The sequence below is a fragment of the Akanthomyces muscarius genome, chromosome 2 (genome assembly GCF_028009165.1).
Source record: "Akanthomyces muscarius strain Ve6 chromosome 2, whole genome shotgun sequence".
NCBI classification, from domain to species: domain Eukaryota; kingdom Fungi; phylum Ascomycota; class Sordariomycetes; order Hypocreales; family Cordycipitaceae; genus Akanthomyces; species Akanthomyces muscarius.
The window spans coordinates 4,187,927-4,202,727 of record NC_079242.1 but is presented as its reverse complement, the minus strand read 5'-3'; the positions used below and the strand labels follow the sequence as shown (position 1 = coordinate 4,202,727).

General features: G+C 50.4%; 6 protein-coding genes across 8 annotated transcripts; 2 read left to right on the top strand and 4 right to left on the bottom strand.

Annotated features, from left to right (window-relative positions):
* Nucleotides 1–454: 454 nt before the first annotated feature.
* On the bottom strand, nt 455–1,838 carry LMH87_004498 (uncharacterized protein; the record flags this gene model as incomplete). Its single annotated transcript, XM_056195727.1, has 4 exons — nt 455–1,254; nt 1,399–1,526; nt 1,588–1,683; nt 1,744–1,838. The coding sequence occupies 4 exons, from the start codon at nt 1,836–1,838 to the stop codon at nt 455–457; spliced, it is 1,119 nt and encodes a 372-aa protein (XP_056049327.1).
* A 653-nt stretch (nt 1,839–2,491) lies between these two features.
* LMH87_004497 (uncharacterized protein) lies at nt 2,492–6,481 on the bottom strand (the record flags this gene model as incomplete). The annotated part of the gene is made up of 5 exons (XM_056195725.1): nt 2,492–2,509; nt 2,566–3,243; nt 3,306–6,237; nt 6,296–6,389; nt 6,451–6,481. 5 exons carry the CDS (start codon nt 6,479–6,481, stop codon nt 2,492–2,494), a joined length of 3,753 nt encoding a protein of 1,250 aa, XP_056049326.1.
* Nucleotides 6,482–7,028: 547 nt separating this feature from the next.
* LMH87_004496 (uncharacterized protein) lies at nt 7,029–7,691 on the bottom strand (the record flags this gene model as incomplete). Its single annotated transcript, XM_056195724.1, has 4 exons — nt 7,029–7,141; nt 7,326–7,366; nt 7,431–7,453; nt 7,536–7,691. 4 exons carry the CDS (start codon nt 7,689–7,691, stop codon nt 7,029–7,031), a joined length of 333 nt encoding a protein of 110 aa, XP_056049325.1.
* A 693-nt stretch (nt 7,692–8,384) lies between these two features.
* LMH87_004495 (uncharacterized protein) lies at nt 8,385–10,034 on the top strand (the record flags this gene model as incomplete). The annotated part of the gene is made up of 1 exon (XM_056195723.1): nt 8,385–10,034. The coding sequence occupies one exon, from the start codon at nt 8,385–8,387 to the stop codon at nt 10,032–10,034; it is 1,650 nt and encodes a 549-aa protein (XP_056049324.1).
* An 813-nt stretch (nt 10,035–10,847) lies between these two features.
* LMH87_004494 (uncharacterized protein) lies at nt 10,848–12,522 on the bottom strand (the record flags this gene model as incomplete). 2 transcript variants are annotated; one of them, XM_056195721.1, is made up of 3 exons in its annotated part: nt 10,848–12,214; nt 12,268–12,395; nt 12,449–12,522. In XM_056195721.1, the coding sequence occupies 3 exons, from the start codon at nt 12,520–12,522 to the stop codon at nt 10,848–10,850; spliced, it is 1,569 nt and encodes a 522-aa protein (XP_056049322.1). The 2 variants fall into 2 exon arrangements, with proteins under 2 accessions (XP_056049322.1, XP_056049323.1); XM_056195722.1 differs by having other exon boundaries at nt 10,848–12,211.
* Nucleotides 12,523–13,237: 715 nt separating this feature from the next.
* On the top strand, nt 13,238–14,685 carry LMH87_004493 (uncharacterized protein; the record flags this gene model as incomplete). Of its 2 annotated transcripts, none has more annotated exons than XM_056195720.1 (6): nt 13,238–13,266; nt 13,570–13,607; nt 13,693–13,767; nt 14,381–14,389; nt 14,468–14,611; nt 14,675–14,685. In XM_056195720.1, 6 exons carry the CDS (start codon nt 13,238–13,240, stop codon nt 14,683–14,685), a joined length of 306 nt encoding a protein of 101 aa, XP_056049320.1. The 2 variants fall into 2 exon arrangements, with proteins under 2 accessions (XP_056049320.1, XP_056049321.1); XM_056195719.1 differs by lacking the exon at nt 14,675–14,685 and adding an exon at nt 14,670–14,674.
* Nucleotides 14,686–14,801: the final 116 nt, after the last annotated feature.

Genomic DNA, 14,801 nt, shown 5'->3' with positions numbered 1-14,801 from the left:
CTCGGGTCATGTTGGCTGATGTCAGCTGGCTACTTTAGCACAACAAGAGTATCGAGACGCGGATTCTTTTCTTCTTCCAGCGCGATCGCAAGCGGTGTCAAGTAGCTGGGTGGTTCGGTGGCAAACAATGCCCTTGGGTGGCTAGTCAAGCACGGCGTGTGGAGGAGGTCTACCTATGAAGAGTACGGAGTACCTCGAGACCCTTTTCGGCGCAGCTGGCCCGCATATTTCTGGCACTGGCAACTGGCCACAACGGATCGACTGCCGCCATCTGGGAAGCTAACTTATTAAAGCCGGGAGGCGTGCAGATGTATTTTGCGGATGAAGGCTGCACGTGTGTCGATACTATAAGACAGCGAGTGGTTTACAATTTGATGTTTGATAGCAGTCGTTTCATTTGTACACTAGCAAATCGCTGTCCCTGTTTACGCCATATGCCATCTTCCTAAAGCTTTTATACATCTTCAAACTCCATCTCATCCTCATCATCATCTTCCCCGCTGTCGTTACCCGTCTCTCCTGTTTTAACACTAGTTTCAATCTTCGCCTTCTTTCTGCCGTGCTCTTCTAAGCCGGATCCGTCTCTTGACAGCTCCCTAGATGGCTCTCGCTTCATCGACTGGCTTAGAGCCGGTGTACCCAGGCTGGAATTATTGCCAGTAGCTGGGACATCTTCGAAGTCATCTTCATCCTCGTCGGAGCCATCCTCATCGTCAGAATCATCTTGCCGCTTCTGTGCAGCTTCGGCTTTGAGCGTTTCAAAGATATCGTCAATTTGAGCGAGAGCCTTGTTGTCCACTTGTTTTTGCTTTGTATCGTCATTGGGTCCGATTTCACTCTTGACAGCGGTATGCCCTGCACCAGCTGCGGCAGCAAAAGAGTCTCCAGTAACGGTACTGTTGGACATCCACGATGGCAGTGCATTCTGCGCCGCCAGCTTTTCTCGGCGCGCAATCTCGGCCTCTTTTTCTGCTTCTGATGCACCCTCGACGGTCGAGATATTGACAGAGATGGACTGGGGGCCAGTATTTGTCAGTCCTTTCACTGCCATTGGTCTGTTCATACCCAAGTCCATGGCCGTGGTTGCCGCGACTTGGTGTGTGGCATCGCGGACCACCGGCCTAGCCTTTGCGAGAGCGCGATCAAAATCGCACTCCGGTATATGTACGTTGTCGATTTTCTGCAAAAGCTCACTTATGAACTTGAATTGGTCGTTGAGGCGAGTGGATTGTTCGTGACCACCAGCATTGCGATCTGCTTCAAAAGTAAGAACATGACCACAGCGATGGCATAAGAAACCGTTCGGCCCATGGCTGTCCAACACCTCCAAAGGCGACCATTCAGCCGTACAGAAAGAGCAGACGTATTCCTTCTTCTCGCTTGTTCGCTCTGTGGTACCTTGGACATCTTTGTCGATGGTGTACACGCGCCACTTTATAGCATCAATGGTATGGCGGTAATTGATGTAGTACCATGTGCGATTACTCGGCCGTGGGTTGCCTTCTCTAAGTTCTGGTCGTGTATGTCTGTTTTCATCGCTCAAGTCAGTCATGTTTACAATCGCTAACAGTCCAAGTGGAACTCTACACTGTCAAGAATCGATCTTCTCGAAGTTTTCCGCAAATCTTGTGGAGATCTTTCGGATTTGTAGCCATCAAGTACGCCAGGTCGTCATCGCGGAGACTGGTTCACTATTAGCCAGAGATCAAGTATACCGCTTCTTTGAAAGAAAAAAAAACTCACGCTTCGTGGAGGATGAGCGCATCTATTACTAGAATGTCTCTGGTTGAATAGAACGCTCGCATCACCGACTTGACTAGTGTGACTGCGAGATCCATGGCGGCGGACTGTACAGACAGTACAGTCTGCGCACGTTTGCTTTCGAATCTGGTGCCCTAGTATTCGGGTTCGTCGTTGCTGGTTTGCACAATGCGTGGACGCACTGCCATAGGCAGGATCGCAAAGGCGCGCCGCTAGGTTCCGGCAGATCGAACTGCCTCAGCGGCGACGTGGATTCGCTTTAGGGCATGCAGGCGAGCGGATTTTTCTACTCGAGTATCCGTCGGTAGAGGAAATATATGCACACGTGGTGGCCGACGTTGTGGTAGACGAAGTTTGCCCATCTGGTGTCGTTTGGGTGATGCGCGATACGAAAGCCTCGCGCGACGCTCAAGCTAGATAAAGTGGGTACTCCAGGATGTTGCCTGTTGACTCACGTCACACGAGCTATCTGGTCAGAGCCTTGTAATTTAGAATCGGCTAAGAATCAATATTGCATGCGCGACCAATGCGTCATGTCTGCTATCTTACGAAGCTTTCCTTGTAAACAAAAGATCCGTTTTCGGTGTGCACTGGCAATTACATCCAAAGCCATGTTGGCTCAGACCCAGTTTAGAGCATCACAGAGCAGCTTCCTCCCGTCCCATGAAAACATAACGCCGAAATGTGCCAGCAACTAGTGCGCCAATTACCCGAACTGATAGTTTCCATCTCACGCATATTTCCTCAACTGTATCATAGATGATTAGCAATTGTTTATTGTCAATGGCGGATTGTCAAACTCACATCCAATGTCAATGTTCTCGAACTGTTGACTTCTTGGTCTCGATAGACGCCTACCAAGCTCTCGCTGTCTTGGAATAGCCCGGTCTTCAGACTAATGACAATGAACTGCATGCCAGGGCCAGCATGCTCACGGATGTACTTCTTGATCTTGTCCACGTTAGCATTGTCCAATGCTGCATCAACTTCGTCGAGAACGAAGAAGGGGCTGGGTTGGTAGCTGTGAATCGCGAAAAGAAGCGCCAGCGCGGCCATGGTCTTCTCGCCACCGGAGAGATGTTCCATATCTCGGAATCTTTTTAATGGAGGCATAGCGTGGTATTTGATGCCAGACAAGTACGGCATGTCTGTGTCTTCCTCGATGTCAAGATAAGCCTGGCCGCCAAGAGGATAGGCATCTGAGCGGGTCAGGTCTTTGTAGACATGCGAGATCTGCTCTTGGATATGTGTGAAGGCGTTGTTGAAAATCTCGTATCGCTTCTGCTTGACATTGCTGAAAGCTTCCTTCGCCTCCTGAGCAGCAGTTTTGGAGTCTTCGTATTCTTGATCAGTTTGTTTCAGTCGCGACTCGACACTCTCCAGTCGTTCCATGGCACGCATATTTGGGTTCAACTTTTCCAGTTCAGTCGTCAAGTTTGCAATACGCTCTGTTAGGGAGTCCTCCACACTCGGGTCATCAGACTAGGCACTTTGGTCAGCTGTTGGCACATTGGTAGAAGGATTTCTCCATCCATGTTACTTGCCTGCTTCAGGTCGTCGTCCAGACCATCAAAATTGATTTCGATGCCGTGGTCATCCAGCGCGAGGTCTAGCAATTCCTCGCCCTCGGCGTCGACGTCCATGGCATCAGGGTCCTGGCGCAGCAAGTCGGCCTCGTTGGGCAGATTGTCCAACGCGCCTTCCGCGAGAGGAATTTGGATTTGCTCAAGACGACACCTGCGAAGCAATCCAGACTTGCCAGCGCTGTTCTGCTGCAGCGTCGTTTCCAACGCATTTACACTTTTGTGTAAGGCCTCAATGTCCTTGCCACGTTGCTGTACTTCAGCCTTGGCCTCGTTGACACGCTCGCTCTTCTCCGCAAGATCTGCTTGGTGTTCTTCCAATGTCTCTCTGAGAGCTTCGAGCTCGTCTTGTTCTTCGCGCATCTCTGTTTCGATATCTGCCTTCTCCTTGGTATAGGCCTTGATGTCCTGCTTCAAGCGCTTGATCTGCTCATGCATTCTCTTGATACGAGCCTCAGTATCGCCGTGCCGGGCTACCTCCCACTTGAGGCGGCTTTCAAGGCGCTGCTTCTGGACCTCATACTGACTTCTCCTCTCTGAGGCTTCTTGTTCCAGCTTTCCCTGAGAAGCATCGAATGCACGGATATCACTGTATCCGAGTCGCTTGCAAAAGCTTGAAAAGATTTGATCTTCAACCTTGCCGATTGCGTTTTGGAATTGCTGTACAGTGGATGTCGTGCTTTCGAATGCCTTTGCTTGTTCTTTGTATTTCGGTTGAATTTCCCGGAGCTGTTTCTTTTGGTTTTCTAGCTCTCGCTTTTTGCTGGAGAAATTCTCTTGGAAGACAGCAAGCTCTTCTTTCGTGGCTTTAACACGACGTTCTAAGCCACCGAGCTCAATTTGCAGTGTTTCCTCCTTGCTACCGCGTCGATCAGCTCGTGGGAGGCGATTAATTTCTTCTTTCAGCTTCGTAGCCATTCTTTGAAGGTTTTGAACATCAGCTTCCTCGAACTTTCGCTTGCCACCCTTGGGTTCTGGCCCACGACCACCAGTCATGAGACCAGCTTTGTGAATGACATAGCCTTCTAAAGTGACTGCCTTCACGGGAATTCTTTTCTCATAACAAATGTGCTTGGCGACATCTAGAGTTTCGCAAACCACGGAGCTTCCGCATGCATAGGATAATGCGCGTTCAACGGAGGAGTCAAAGTTGATGGTGTCAATGGTGAGTCTAGCCCCAGTTATTCCCTTGACAGAAGTATTGACGGCATTAACTTTGATGTTGTCCAGAGGAATGAAAGTCATTGGCGCGAAGCGTTGTTCCTTTAGGTACTGAACGCAGTCAACGCCAGTTTTTTCTGTGTCAACAACCACCGAGTCGAAGTCTCTTCCTAAAGCCACGATGATGGCTTCGTCATATTTCTTCTGCTTCGGTGTGCAAAGATCGCCAATTCTGCCTCGTACACCAGGGAAGATGCGTCTCAGAGACGCAACCATGTCTTTCAGGCGCGCCTCACGATCATTCTGGCGACGTCCATCGTCTGCCTCTCGCAACTTCTTGGCGACATCTTCAAGCTTTTCTTCCAGCTCTGTCCTTTTTTGGTTGGTTCGTACACGCTCAGACTGGAGCTGATTGAATTCTTTCTTCTTTGCGGCGATCTCACTGGAAAGATCCTTGGCAACAGCCTCTACGGCATCTTTTCTTTCTCCCACACTACTGAGCTCAGACTCAGTTTTGGAGATAGCTGCCGTAATACTGTCTACTTTGCCTTTCAAGTTATTGACCGTAACCTCGTCGGCCTTGCGTTGTCTCTCCAAGTTTTCCAGCCTGGTGTGATCCGAACCAAAGCGGGCGATGACTTCGCTGCGTAGCGTATTGTACTCTTTGCGATCAGCATCGCTGATTGCTCCGCCTTGCTTCTGCATCTGCTCTTGGATATCTTTTTCGAAAATGGATTGAGCCTTATTCACGCTTTCGACGTCACTCTGCACCTTTTGCACAATGTCCGCTTGCTCATCTCGCTCTTTTGCAACTTTCTGGCTTTGAGATTGCAGTCGATCGACTTGCTGCGATGACTCGTGAATTTTCTCATCGAATGGCACCAACGCATTCTCACGATCCTCAATGGAGCGTTCTTTTTGTCGTATTTCTCTGTCCACCCGGCCAACGCGTCGCGAGACGGATATTTGTTCTCGACGCGCAGCTTCGAGCTGTCCTTCGTAAGATTCAACATTGCGACGCAATTCTTTCAAATCCTCATGGTGACTGTGAATGGCAGCGCTAGATTCATCCATCGCTTTCTGAAAGTGGAACAACTTCCAGAGACACTGCGTCACAATGGCGGCATCTTTCTCGTCCATCTTCTTTTGGAAGTTGTCGGCTTCTCTCTTCTGCTCGCGGTATTGCTTGATTTCGGAATTAATGCCGCGTCGCCTGTGAAGTTGGAAGTTTTGGTTCTCAACTGCCTGCTCGGCAGCAGCTTGAAGATTCTCATATTCTTGCTTGTATTCCAAACTTCCGGAGATGTGTTCAATCAGGCGTGTGAGATCCTGGGGGGACTGGGATGCAATGGCCTCCACGTCTCCTTGAAAGACCAGAAAGTTTCTTGCCTTGATGAGGATGTTTTCGTTTTCCAGAGCTGCATTGTATTGCTGTGCAGTAACGCTTCGATCATTGATGCGATATTCACTTGCGCCTTGATTCGTGATGGAACGTTTCCATCTGTGCTCTTCGCCACTATCATCCTCGTATACAGCCATGACCCATGCAGTTTTCGGGTCGCCACGAGAGGCCTTGTCATCGCTCGATTGTGCTGCTCCATTCGTCGCAGCAGATCCGTCATCGTTGATTTTAGAAGTTTTCAATACTCGGCCTCGATAGACCAAGTCCTTGAGGTGTGCGGATCGAAGGTGGGAGGATTTGATGCCAAGAACAAATGAAATGGCATCCATACTGTAGACGGGTAAGCAGGTGGATGGCCGTCTGCGAGCGGTCAAATAAATTCACTTACGAGTTAGATTTTCCGGATCCATTGGGTCCAATAATCGAAGTAAAATAAGAGTCGCCGAACAGAAGGGTGTGATGCCCTTTGTAGGACTTGAAATCTGCGAGCAGTGTCAGATTTTCTAGTCGCGTTTGCAACGTCGCAATTCCGCATATACGCACTGAAAAGTTCAAGTCGATTGAGTTTCCCCATTGTATCGATTGAGGCCTAGACTCTCCGGGGACAATTAAAGACTTGGCGGTGTGCGACAATGAGCAGATACGATGCGGTCGCTCCCGGCACGAAAAAGCGTCCTCGGTGATGTTCGAAGCAGGCGCACGGCGCGATGGGTGTGCGATCACGTGGGGGAGAGCGCTCACGCGATTATCGGTAGAATTAGCTGGTCTAACGGGATGGCTTGATGCCACTGTCAGTCATAATAGCGAAGCGCTGCGTGGGAAGGCCTTTCGCGATGCGGGCGCAAGTTTGATGTAAACGACTGGTAGCGGAACGCGTCGCGCGGCTGGCGTCAGGCAACATGGAGGGCATGGGGGGCGTTGAGGGGAGAGTGCGCCATGGTGCACAGACCACCTGTACACCAAACCTGAACCAGCTCTGCCAGCCAGCCTATTTCAGCAGTACTGTACCAATCAATAAATACGTAGGGAAATAGGCATCACAACTGCCAGCCAACACAGGAAACCACGAGGTAGCTCGATAGGTAGGGACCGATTTCCCTGAGTGCAGATTCCCAAGCAAACTACTTAATTACCGGGTTGGGGTTTTCGATGAGAACAAAAATAAACTGCGGTCGGACAAGATACTCATATCGATAGACGTTGCGTCTATATCGCGCCGTATTAAGCAGCAACACTGGTGAACCTCCGTTTCAGCATTAATATGCACAGGGCCGAATCGTCGCATGCACTTGAAAAGCGCGTTTGAAGCTGTCTTTTCCAGATCTCTCGGGTCCTTACTCGGGCAAGGCTCCTCCGGATCTTGACGTCGACGGGTCACAAGGGTACAGCTGGCGCGGCAGCCTAGAAAGACAACGTACAGAAAAGAGTTGCAAATGTTCGAGAAATGTGGTCGTTGCGCCTTAGAATGTCTGTCACATGATGCTATCGTTCACATGCTGTGTACTTGGGTGTTAGCCACGAACCTCTCAGGTGACAGAGGGGATACCTAGACCAAGCAAGCTCCCATGCCAGCGTGGCTATTCGGCTCCAAGGCAGAAAATTTCGGTTCGCAGGCAATGGCATCTTACTGTGTCGCTTTGATACAGTCTGGATTCTAGAAGGATCAGGTCGCTACCCAGGCACGGGTAGGCAGAGCTTAGAAGCATTAGCAGCAGCAGCCAAAGGACAGTCATAGGCACCAGGACAGCGCCTAGATTCACACGTGCGATGAGCTGCGATTCCATAGGTAGGTAGAATAGGCCTCAACAAAAGACCGTCGCCGCCCCGGGACGATAGTACTAATAGGTAGGTGAGTCTCCACTATTGATAGATACCTCGCCTCAAGTATCAAATGCCCAGTAGGTAGCTCAACTTACCGCCAGCCACTTGCAGTTAGGTCCACAGTTAGGTAGTACCTAGGTACCTAGGTAGCCACTCAGGGCTGTAGGCTGGCCTAAAATTCGCACGCGTCCACTGTAGGGGTGTCTACCAGGACCTCCGAGCAAGTTGCACAGGTACCTGCCGCGAGGTACCCGCTTGCCAGCCCGGCAAGCTTGTGTACACGAGTCCACGTACATTCGTAAGGTAGCCGGTCTTATTACACATGACTACGGCGATATTTCCTGGTCAACTTGCTTTCTGCCGCCATACCGCGCCGGATCTTGGCGCAGACACCCTCATGCCTCCCGATTTCCTACTCTTACTCTTTGTCTAATCTCCTCAACTCCCTTTCCTGCTGCCCCTCTGTCGCCCATTGTCTCTAGTGACTTGCCACGACTGATCTTGCCAGCTCAGAGGCGCCTGTTTATCGGTATGCTTACTTTACCGCCTCGGTGACAAGCCGTGCACTTTGGCGGATCCTCGATTCCTACCCTCCAACGAGAATACTGACACTTTGCGTTTTAGCTTCAGCTTCCTGTCACTGTCAAGTCGTGAGCATGGACGAAGGACAGCCAGCGGCGATACCGATCGCAACTCCTAATGCCACATCTCGAGACCCTATATCCGACGAACATCATATCGAGCCCGGCCTAGCTTCACCACTGAGCTCCTCACCCCCCGACCCAACGATCCTCGACACCCCCAGCTTGAGTGCAACAACCCCTAAAAGCCCTAGGCTCTCAAGGAATCCCTCCTTTTCTGGTAGTAGCTCCTATCAGGACGACTGGGATTCGCTCCCGCCTCTGGATCGACTCACGGTCCTCGACCTTCTGGATAATTTTGCGTTGCCGCAGCAGCTGGAAAAGCTTCAGAAGGGTTTTTCGGCTCAGACTGATAAAGTGCGCCGATCCAGAGATGCACTGAAATCAAAAACGCAGAATGCACGGCATCGAATGGTCGAGGAATGGAGGCGTCGAGTGCCTTCCGCCGACGAACAGTTTGATCGCTATCGAAAGCGAATGAGGCAGCGTGTCGACAAGCTCGGCAGGCAATGGAACGACACAAAAGCCATCAGCTTGCGCGAGAAGATATCCTTCATTTGTGGAGTTATGAACATCTTCGTCAGTGGCTATCTCATCGGCGCCTATCCAGAGTATTTCCATATCTGGTACACTGCTCAGCTGGTATATTTCATGCCCATTCGCATGTTTACCTACCATCGTCGTGGATACCATTACTTCCTCGCCGATCTTTGCTACTTCGTCAACGTCCTTCTCATGCTCAGTATATGGGCATTCCCTGCTTCCAAAAGACTCTTTACCGCCGCTTTTTGCCTAGCTTTTGGCAACAACGCAGTTGCGATTATTATGTGGCGAAACTCTCTTGTATTCCACAGTTTCGACAAGGTTACCTCGCTGTTCATTCACATTATGCCATGCGCTACTCTGCACTGCCTTGTCCATCTCTACCCGGAAGATCAGCTACATGACCGCTTTCCCGCCATTTGGACCATCAAAACAGCTGAGCCGGGCTCAGCTACCGCTTACGCTAACCTCGTATCTATGCTGGCGTGGAGCACAATCCCATACGCTCTCTGGCAACTCAGTTACTATTTCTTCATTACGGTTCGCCGAAGGGAGAAGATCGCCGCTGGTCGGCCAACATCATTTACTTGGCTTCGCCGTTCATATGCCAGGACTTGGATTGGCAAGCTCGTTTTGTCCATGCCTGACAGCCTGCAGGAGCCTACGTTCATGATGATTCAGTACGCGTATGCTGTTCTCACTATGCTACCATGCCCCCTCTGGTTCATCAGCCGCTATGCATCAACTGTCTTCCTCTTGGTTGTGTTTGCCTGGAGCATATACAATGGATCTACGTATTACATTGATGTCTTCGGCAAGCGTTTCCAAAAGGAGCTCGAGGCCATGAAGGCCGAAGTAGTAAGATGGCAGACTGCACCAGAGCTCATGCTCACGTCCCCCTTGATGCAACCCCAGACAGAGAACGGGATTATCGATGCACAAGCTAAGAGGACCTCTGCTACGCCTAGCCCCCGTCCCGCTGCTGTTACTGCCAGGGATGCAATGGCTAGAACAACAAGTCTTGACCGCATCCCGCTTCTCGATGATTCCGCCGTCGCGATTTCAACCAGTCTCGATGGCGGAGCGCGAGATGTGGCGCGTGAGAGACGGAATGCCGACTAATTGACCGATCTGCGGTTCCACAGCGACCTCCTGCGGGAAGCCACCCGCCAAACTACGACCTCGTTTCTGGCAGGCAGATGGGGGATGCATTTTTGCCAATCTGTTGATGGCGTCGAGTTTTCACCAGCCTAGTTGTCACTTTGACATGGCGTGTTCATTTTGTCCTTTCCTTCCTTAAACAAAGCCCTGATTAGTTTTCAAGCACCTGATACCACAGAAATGCAGATATGAATTAATAAATATTATAGACCTTACCCGACGTTGTTCTTTACTTGCGTTGCAGATGCCATTTGGATGATGCTCATTCATCACAGTCTTTTCCCATGGCTGTCTTAACATTGCCGCTGCCCAAGTCTAGTTAAGCCGCTCATTAAATTCGCTATGCTACTAAAACACGATGCCAATACAAAACCAATCGCTTCTCAAACCAAAAACGCTCCTAGATTTACCGTGCTCCATCCCCTGCCGTTGCGTTCCTTCCTTCTTTCCTTCCGTCTTTCCTTCCTTCTTTCTTCCTTCTTTCCTTCCTTCTTTCCTTCCTTCTTTCCTCATTTCGCATCTCATTTCACTCATACAACGTTCCGGGCTCGTTTGCCGGTTTGGTTGGTCTGTCCAATATCTTCACAGGATTACCGAGGCAATCTAAGTGAGTCGACAAACAGGAATTCGGATTGTTGCCGTCAGAATGACTATGTGCATGCCTTTTTCCACGCCATGTCGATGCGCAAAAGTTGGCCAAGACCCGGGCTGTAGGCTGGTGTCGGTTCCCCACTGCACGCAAAGGGTGGTTTCAATCATAATACGTCGTTGAGACTATCGAATGATGCCCCAGTCTGCCAGTCTCCCACCGCCAGCTTCTCCATCTTCTTTACTGCCTGGTCTTCGACCGAAGATAGACCAAAATCGGAGTGTCTCGTCACCGGCTCCTGTTACCACAACTCGCCCATCGGGGCTCATTGCAAGATAGAGAACGCGATAGGTGTGGCCAGTCAGACTTGCTACTTGCTGCATTGAAGGGTACTTCCAGACAACAATTTGGTTTTGACTGTATCCATGCGTCGAAACTATCTCATTCGAGTTCTTCGACCACGCCAGGTTACAGACTTGGCTTCCAGTGTCGATTTCGTTGATAACAGAGCCTTTGACTGTGTCGTGGAAGATGATTCGTCGGTCCGCTGTACCGCCTCCAGATGCGAGCAGCCCACGTTGGTGCGGTGACCACGCAATTGCTTTCACCGCAGCTGTGTGGTCTGAAAACTTCCATAGCGGCGTTTCTGACAGCTTGTCCCATACCATGAGTTTGTTGTCGTTTCCGCCACTAGCAAGTTGTCCATCCTCACAGTTCCACTTCAGGCCACAAACCTCCTGTTTGTGCCCAACAAGCTTTCGAAGCCATTGGTCTGGTGCCCGAACATCTCTATGATAGATGAGCCTATCGCGGGAGCCTGACGTAAGAATATGAGAATTCCACGCCAAAGACCCTACCCGAGCGGTGTGGCCTGTCATAGTTCTTAATCGTCTCGTCTTTTCGGCGTCCCAAATCTGCACAAGTCCTTTGCCCGTCCCAATCGCAATATGGGTTCCCTTTTGTATCCATGATACACTCGTGACAGTGTCATCTTCCAACGTGCAAAGCTTGTTTACCTTGCTGGTTTGTGCGTTCCACATGTATACACTGGATCCTAAGCCCACGCCAAGCACGTTTGCGCTGCCCCAGTCTACCAAGTTGAGATAGAAATCATCAGCTAGCTCTGGCGCATCCAGAACCTTGTAAGGGACTTTGCTGACTGAGCGTGGCTGCCTTCTGGGACTGAGCAGCATTTGTTGGCTTCCAAATCGCACTGGAGATAAGCTATAGATTTCCGCACGGGTATCTAGGTTTGGACCATGACGGCCCTGTGGCGTCTTGGTGGGAGTGGGATGACCAGCAATATGGTGATGTCTAGGAGACATGTATGAGAAGAGGTTTTTGTGTGGGGTCGATGGAGTGAGCGAAGACGGAAGTGAAATGGCGGAATTATTGTTCGGTGGCGTGTGGGATCGTGTACCGTCAGTAGCATTCAATCTTGAAGAGTTCGGGAGCGAGTTGTCGGGTGAATGGGAGGGCGCTGCCTGGGGCACTGAGCCTTCGAACAGCTCTGCTCGCAGCAATGTTGAAAATGTACGATTTGCTTCCTCTGCTGTGACACCATTAGTTCTCTTACGCATGTAATTTGGACTGCGCGTGACTTACTTTTCTGGAAATGTAACTCGCCATGTGGCGTGCGCTTCTTTTGCTTCGACAGCGTTGCCGGCGAGCCATCCTCATGAAGTAGGCTGAAGCTAGCCTGCAGGTCTTGTCCGGATCGGCTCGGGATAAACCTTGAGGGCGTTAGAGGGTCCTTGTCTTGACGGTGTGCCTGACAATATCTTACCTGTCTCCATTGATCCTCTGACGCTTTCGTCGTGGGCTAGCGCCTGGTGTGCTTTCCCGGTGCGGGCGATGCATTTCCCGTGCTAAAGCAGTATCGATAGATTCTGTGTCAAAGCGGGCTGTTCTTGTTGAGTCTCGATTACCTAGCCCATTGCGAATACGGCGAGCTGAGGTTGTGTCCACAGAGCTGCGTGCTTCTAAGCGCCCACGTCCACCGTGCAGTGGCGAAGATGCTCGCGCACTGCCAAAGGACGCTGACTTGTCTTCGCTCATAGCAGGATCTTGGGGTTCGACAGGGCGCGCTAGGGCAAGATGTCTCTTTCACTCTGTAGCTTGTGCGCTGATAGATGCAATCGACAGGCTACTTTGTGACACGCAGGGCGCAGTGATGTAGATATTTGCAGCTAGCTTGTCTCTTGATCGTTTGATAAAATGCTTCCGACAGACTCGCGCTAGGTAGTTTAGGAGTTGGGCCACCTGCGATGATAGCAAAGGGCGAGTCGTGCTCGGTGATTGATGTTGAAGCTTAGCGGTAAGCAGTCAGAGGTCCAGGAAAATGCGGAACGCGATACGAAGTGGTGAGTTCCTGTGGTCGGGAGTTTTTGAGGAGATGCACGACGGAAATAATGCCCGCATGCGTTGCGACTGGGCGAAGTCGGGGGATCTGATGAGCGAGGGAGGTTGAAGTCTGGGTTGGCAAAGAACTTGGGGGGCGGGAGGAGGCGGCTACGGGGCGAGGCAGTGGGCAGGCCTTGTGCCAGGATCGCTGGGCCACCCCAGGCGCGCCAACATGGGCCACTCCGGATTAAAAGTACCTAGGTAGGTAGGTAGGTAGGTACTAACATAACAACGACTGGCACTGCACAACCTCAGCGACCCCTTAGTATTGGCAGTGGTTTTTTCTCATTGTTTACTACGACGCAATGAGAACATGGTCTTGTTTTGAATAACAGAGCTGTCACTGTTTTGTGCTACAAGGTTTTGATTATTATTATTATTATTATTATTATTATTATTATTATTATAATTATTTCAGGTGAATATTCATTTGCGTCAAGATTTTGAGAAGACCTTGTTACTGGACTACCTCAGCAGTAGTGGTGTTGTATTTTAGGCTGCCAGCGTGCCTGGAGCTATCTTACCTAGGTACCTAGGGACTCGTAAGTTAATGCACCCCAAATAGATCTTGCTAGCACCGTTCCAATGGCTCCCGAAGGTAACTGCATTTAGCTAATTAGCACCTAGGTAGGGCCTCAGAACGGGCCGGTGGCGGCAGCTACGCGGCCAAGTTGGACAGCTCTCTGTCCACCTGCGAGGGACGTGACTAGGTAGATTGGGATGGGACGCGGCGGTGGGCTTGATGTTCACAACAACAACAACAGCGTTGACGAAATGATTTCTATGCGACACCATCGGAAGGCCCTCCATGTACTTGAGCATTGACACCGGCGTACCTTCACAAGTTTGTACCGGTACTGGTATTGGAGATGGAAGCGGTTTGGTAATGACGCCCATCAAACAGCACTTGAGACGAGCTTTCATGGAAGCCGCGAAGAAACAGACTGTTGTCACTATTTACTAATAGCCGAAACCTGTACTCCGCATCAAGCTATCAACCTCTCGTATGTCCTCCAGTTGCCAAGTCACAGTCGTGCTAGCAACACGAAATTGGCGCGACACAGATCGCGTTTTGCGCGCCAGCCATTTAAACTCAATAGCGGGGTAGGCCAGTCGCTGCCCGACACTCCTGTGCTCTCGACAGCCAATCGAGCTACTTCGCGCTGATCGCGAGCTAAACACGCTTCCCTTCACTGCCGCGCAGATTGGTGCAGAATAACAAGATGTTCGAGTCCCTTATGCACGACGCAAAATATCACGTAAACAACAATCACGCTTTCGCGCAAGAAAACAACATTAAACACGTCACACAAAGAGTGCCGAGGTGCGTGATAGCCGTCGCAACCACAATGTCTAGCGCCTGCGCTGTAGCACATACTGAATAATGTTTACCATGAGTTAGAGAGTGCAATACTAATTCTCTCTCGACACTTGTACATTTCACATCTCTACCATCCTTCGGCTGATGAGAGTGGCGAGATCAAAGCTACTGGCTTCAACGATCAGTGCGACACCGTAATGAGCTCCTGCAAACAGTCTCCCTCTGGTACATTCTTGCCATACTATGTGAACATAGCCTAGAAGCAATTCTCTGATAAGCTCAGTCTAGCGCAGAAGTGAACTCGCCTGTCTTGCACAATACGCAAAAATCATGTGGATTATTGCAAAAAAATGGCATTTTAATTTAAAGTGCGAGTCTATCTTACCAATTACTTTTTGTGTTTCGTCTCAGCACA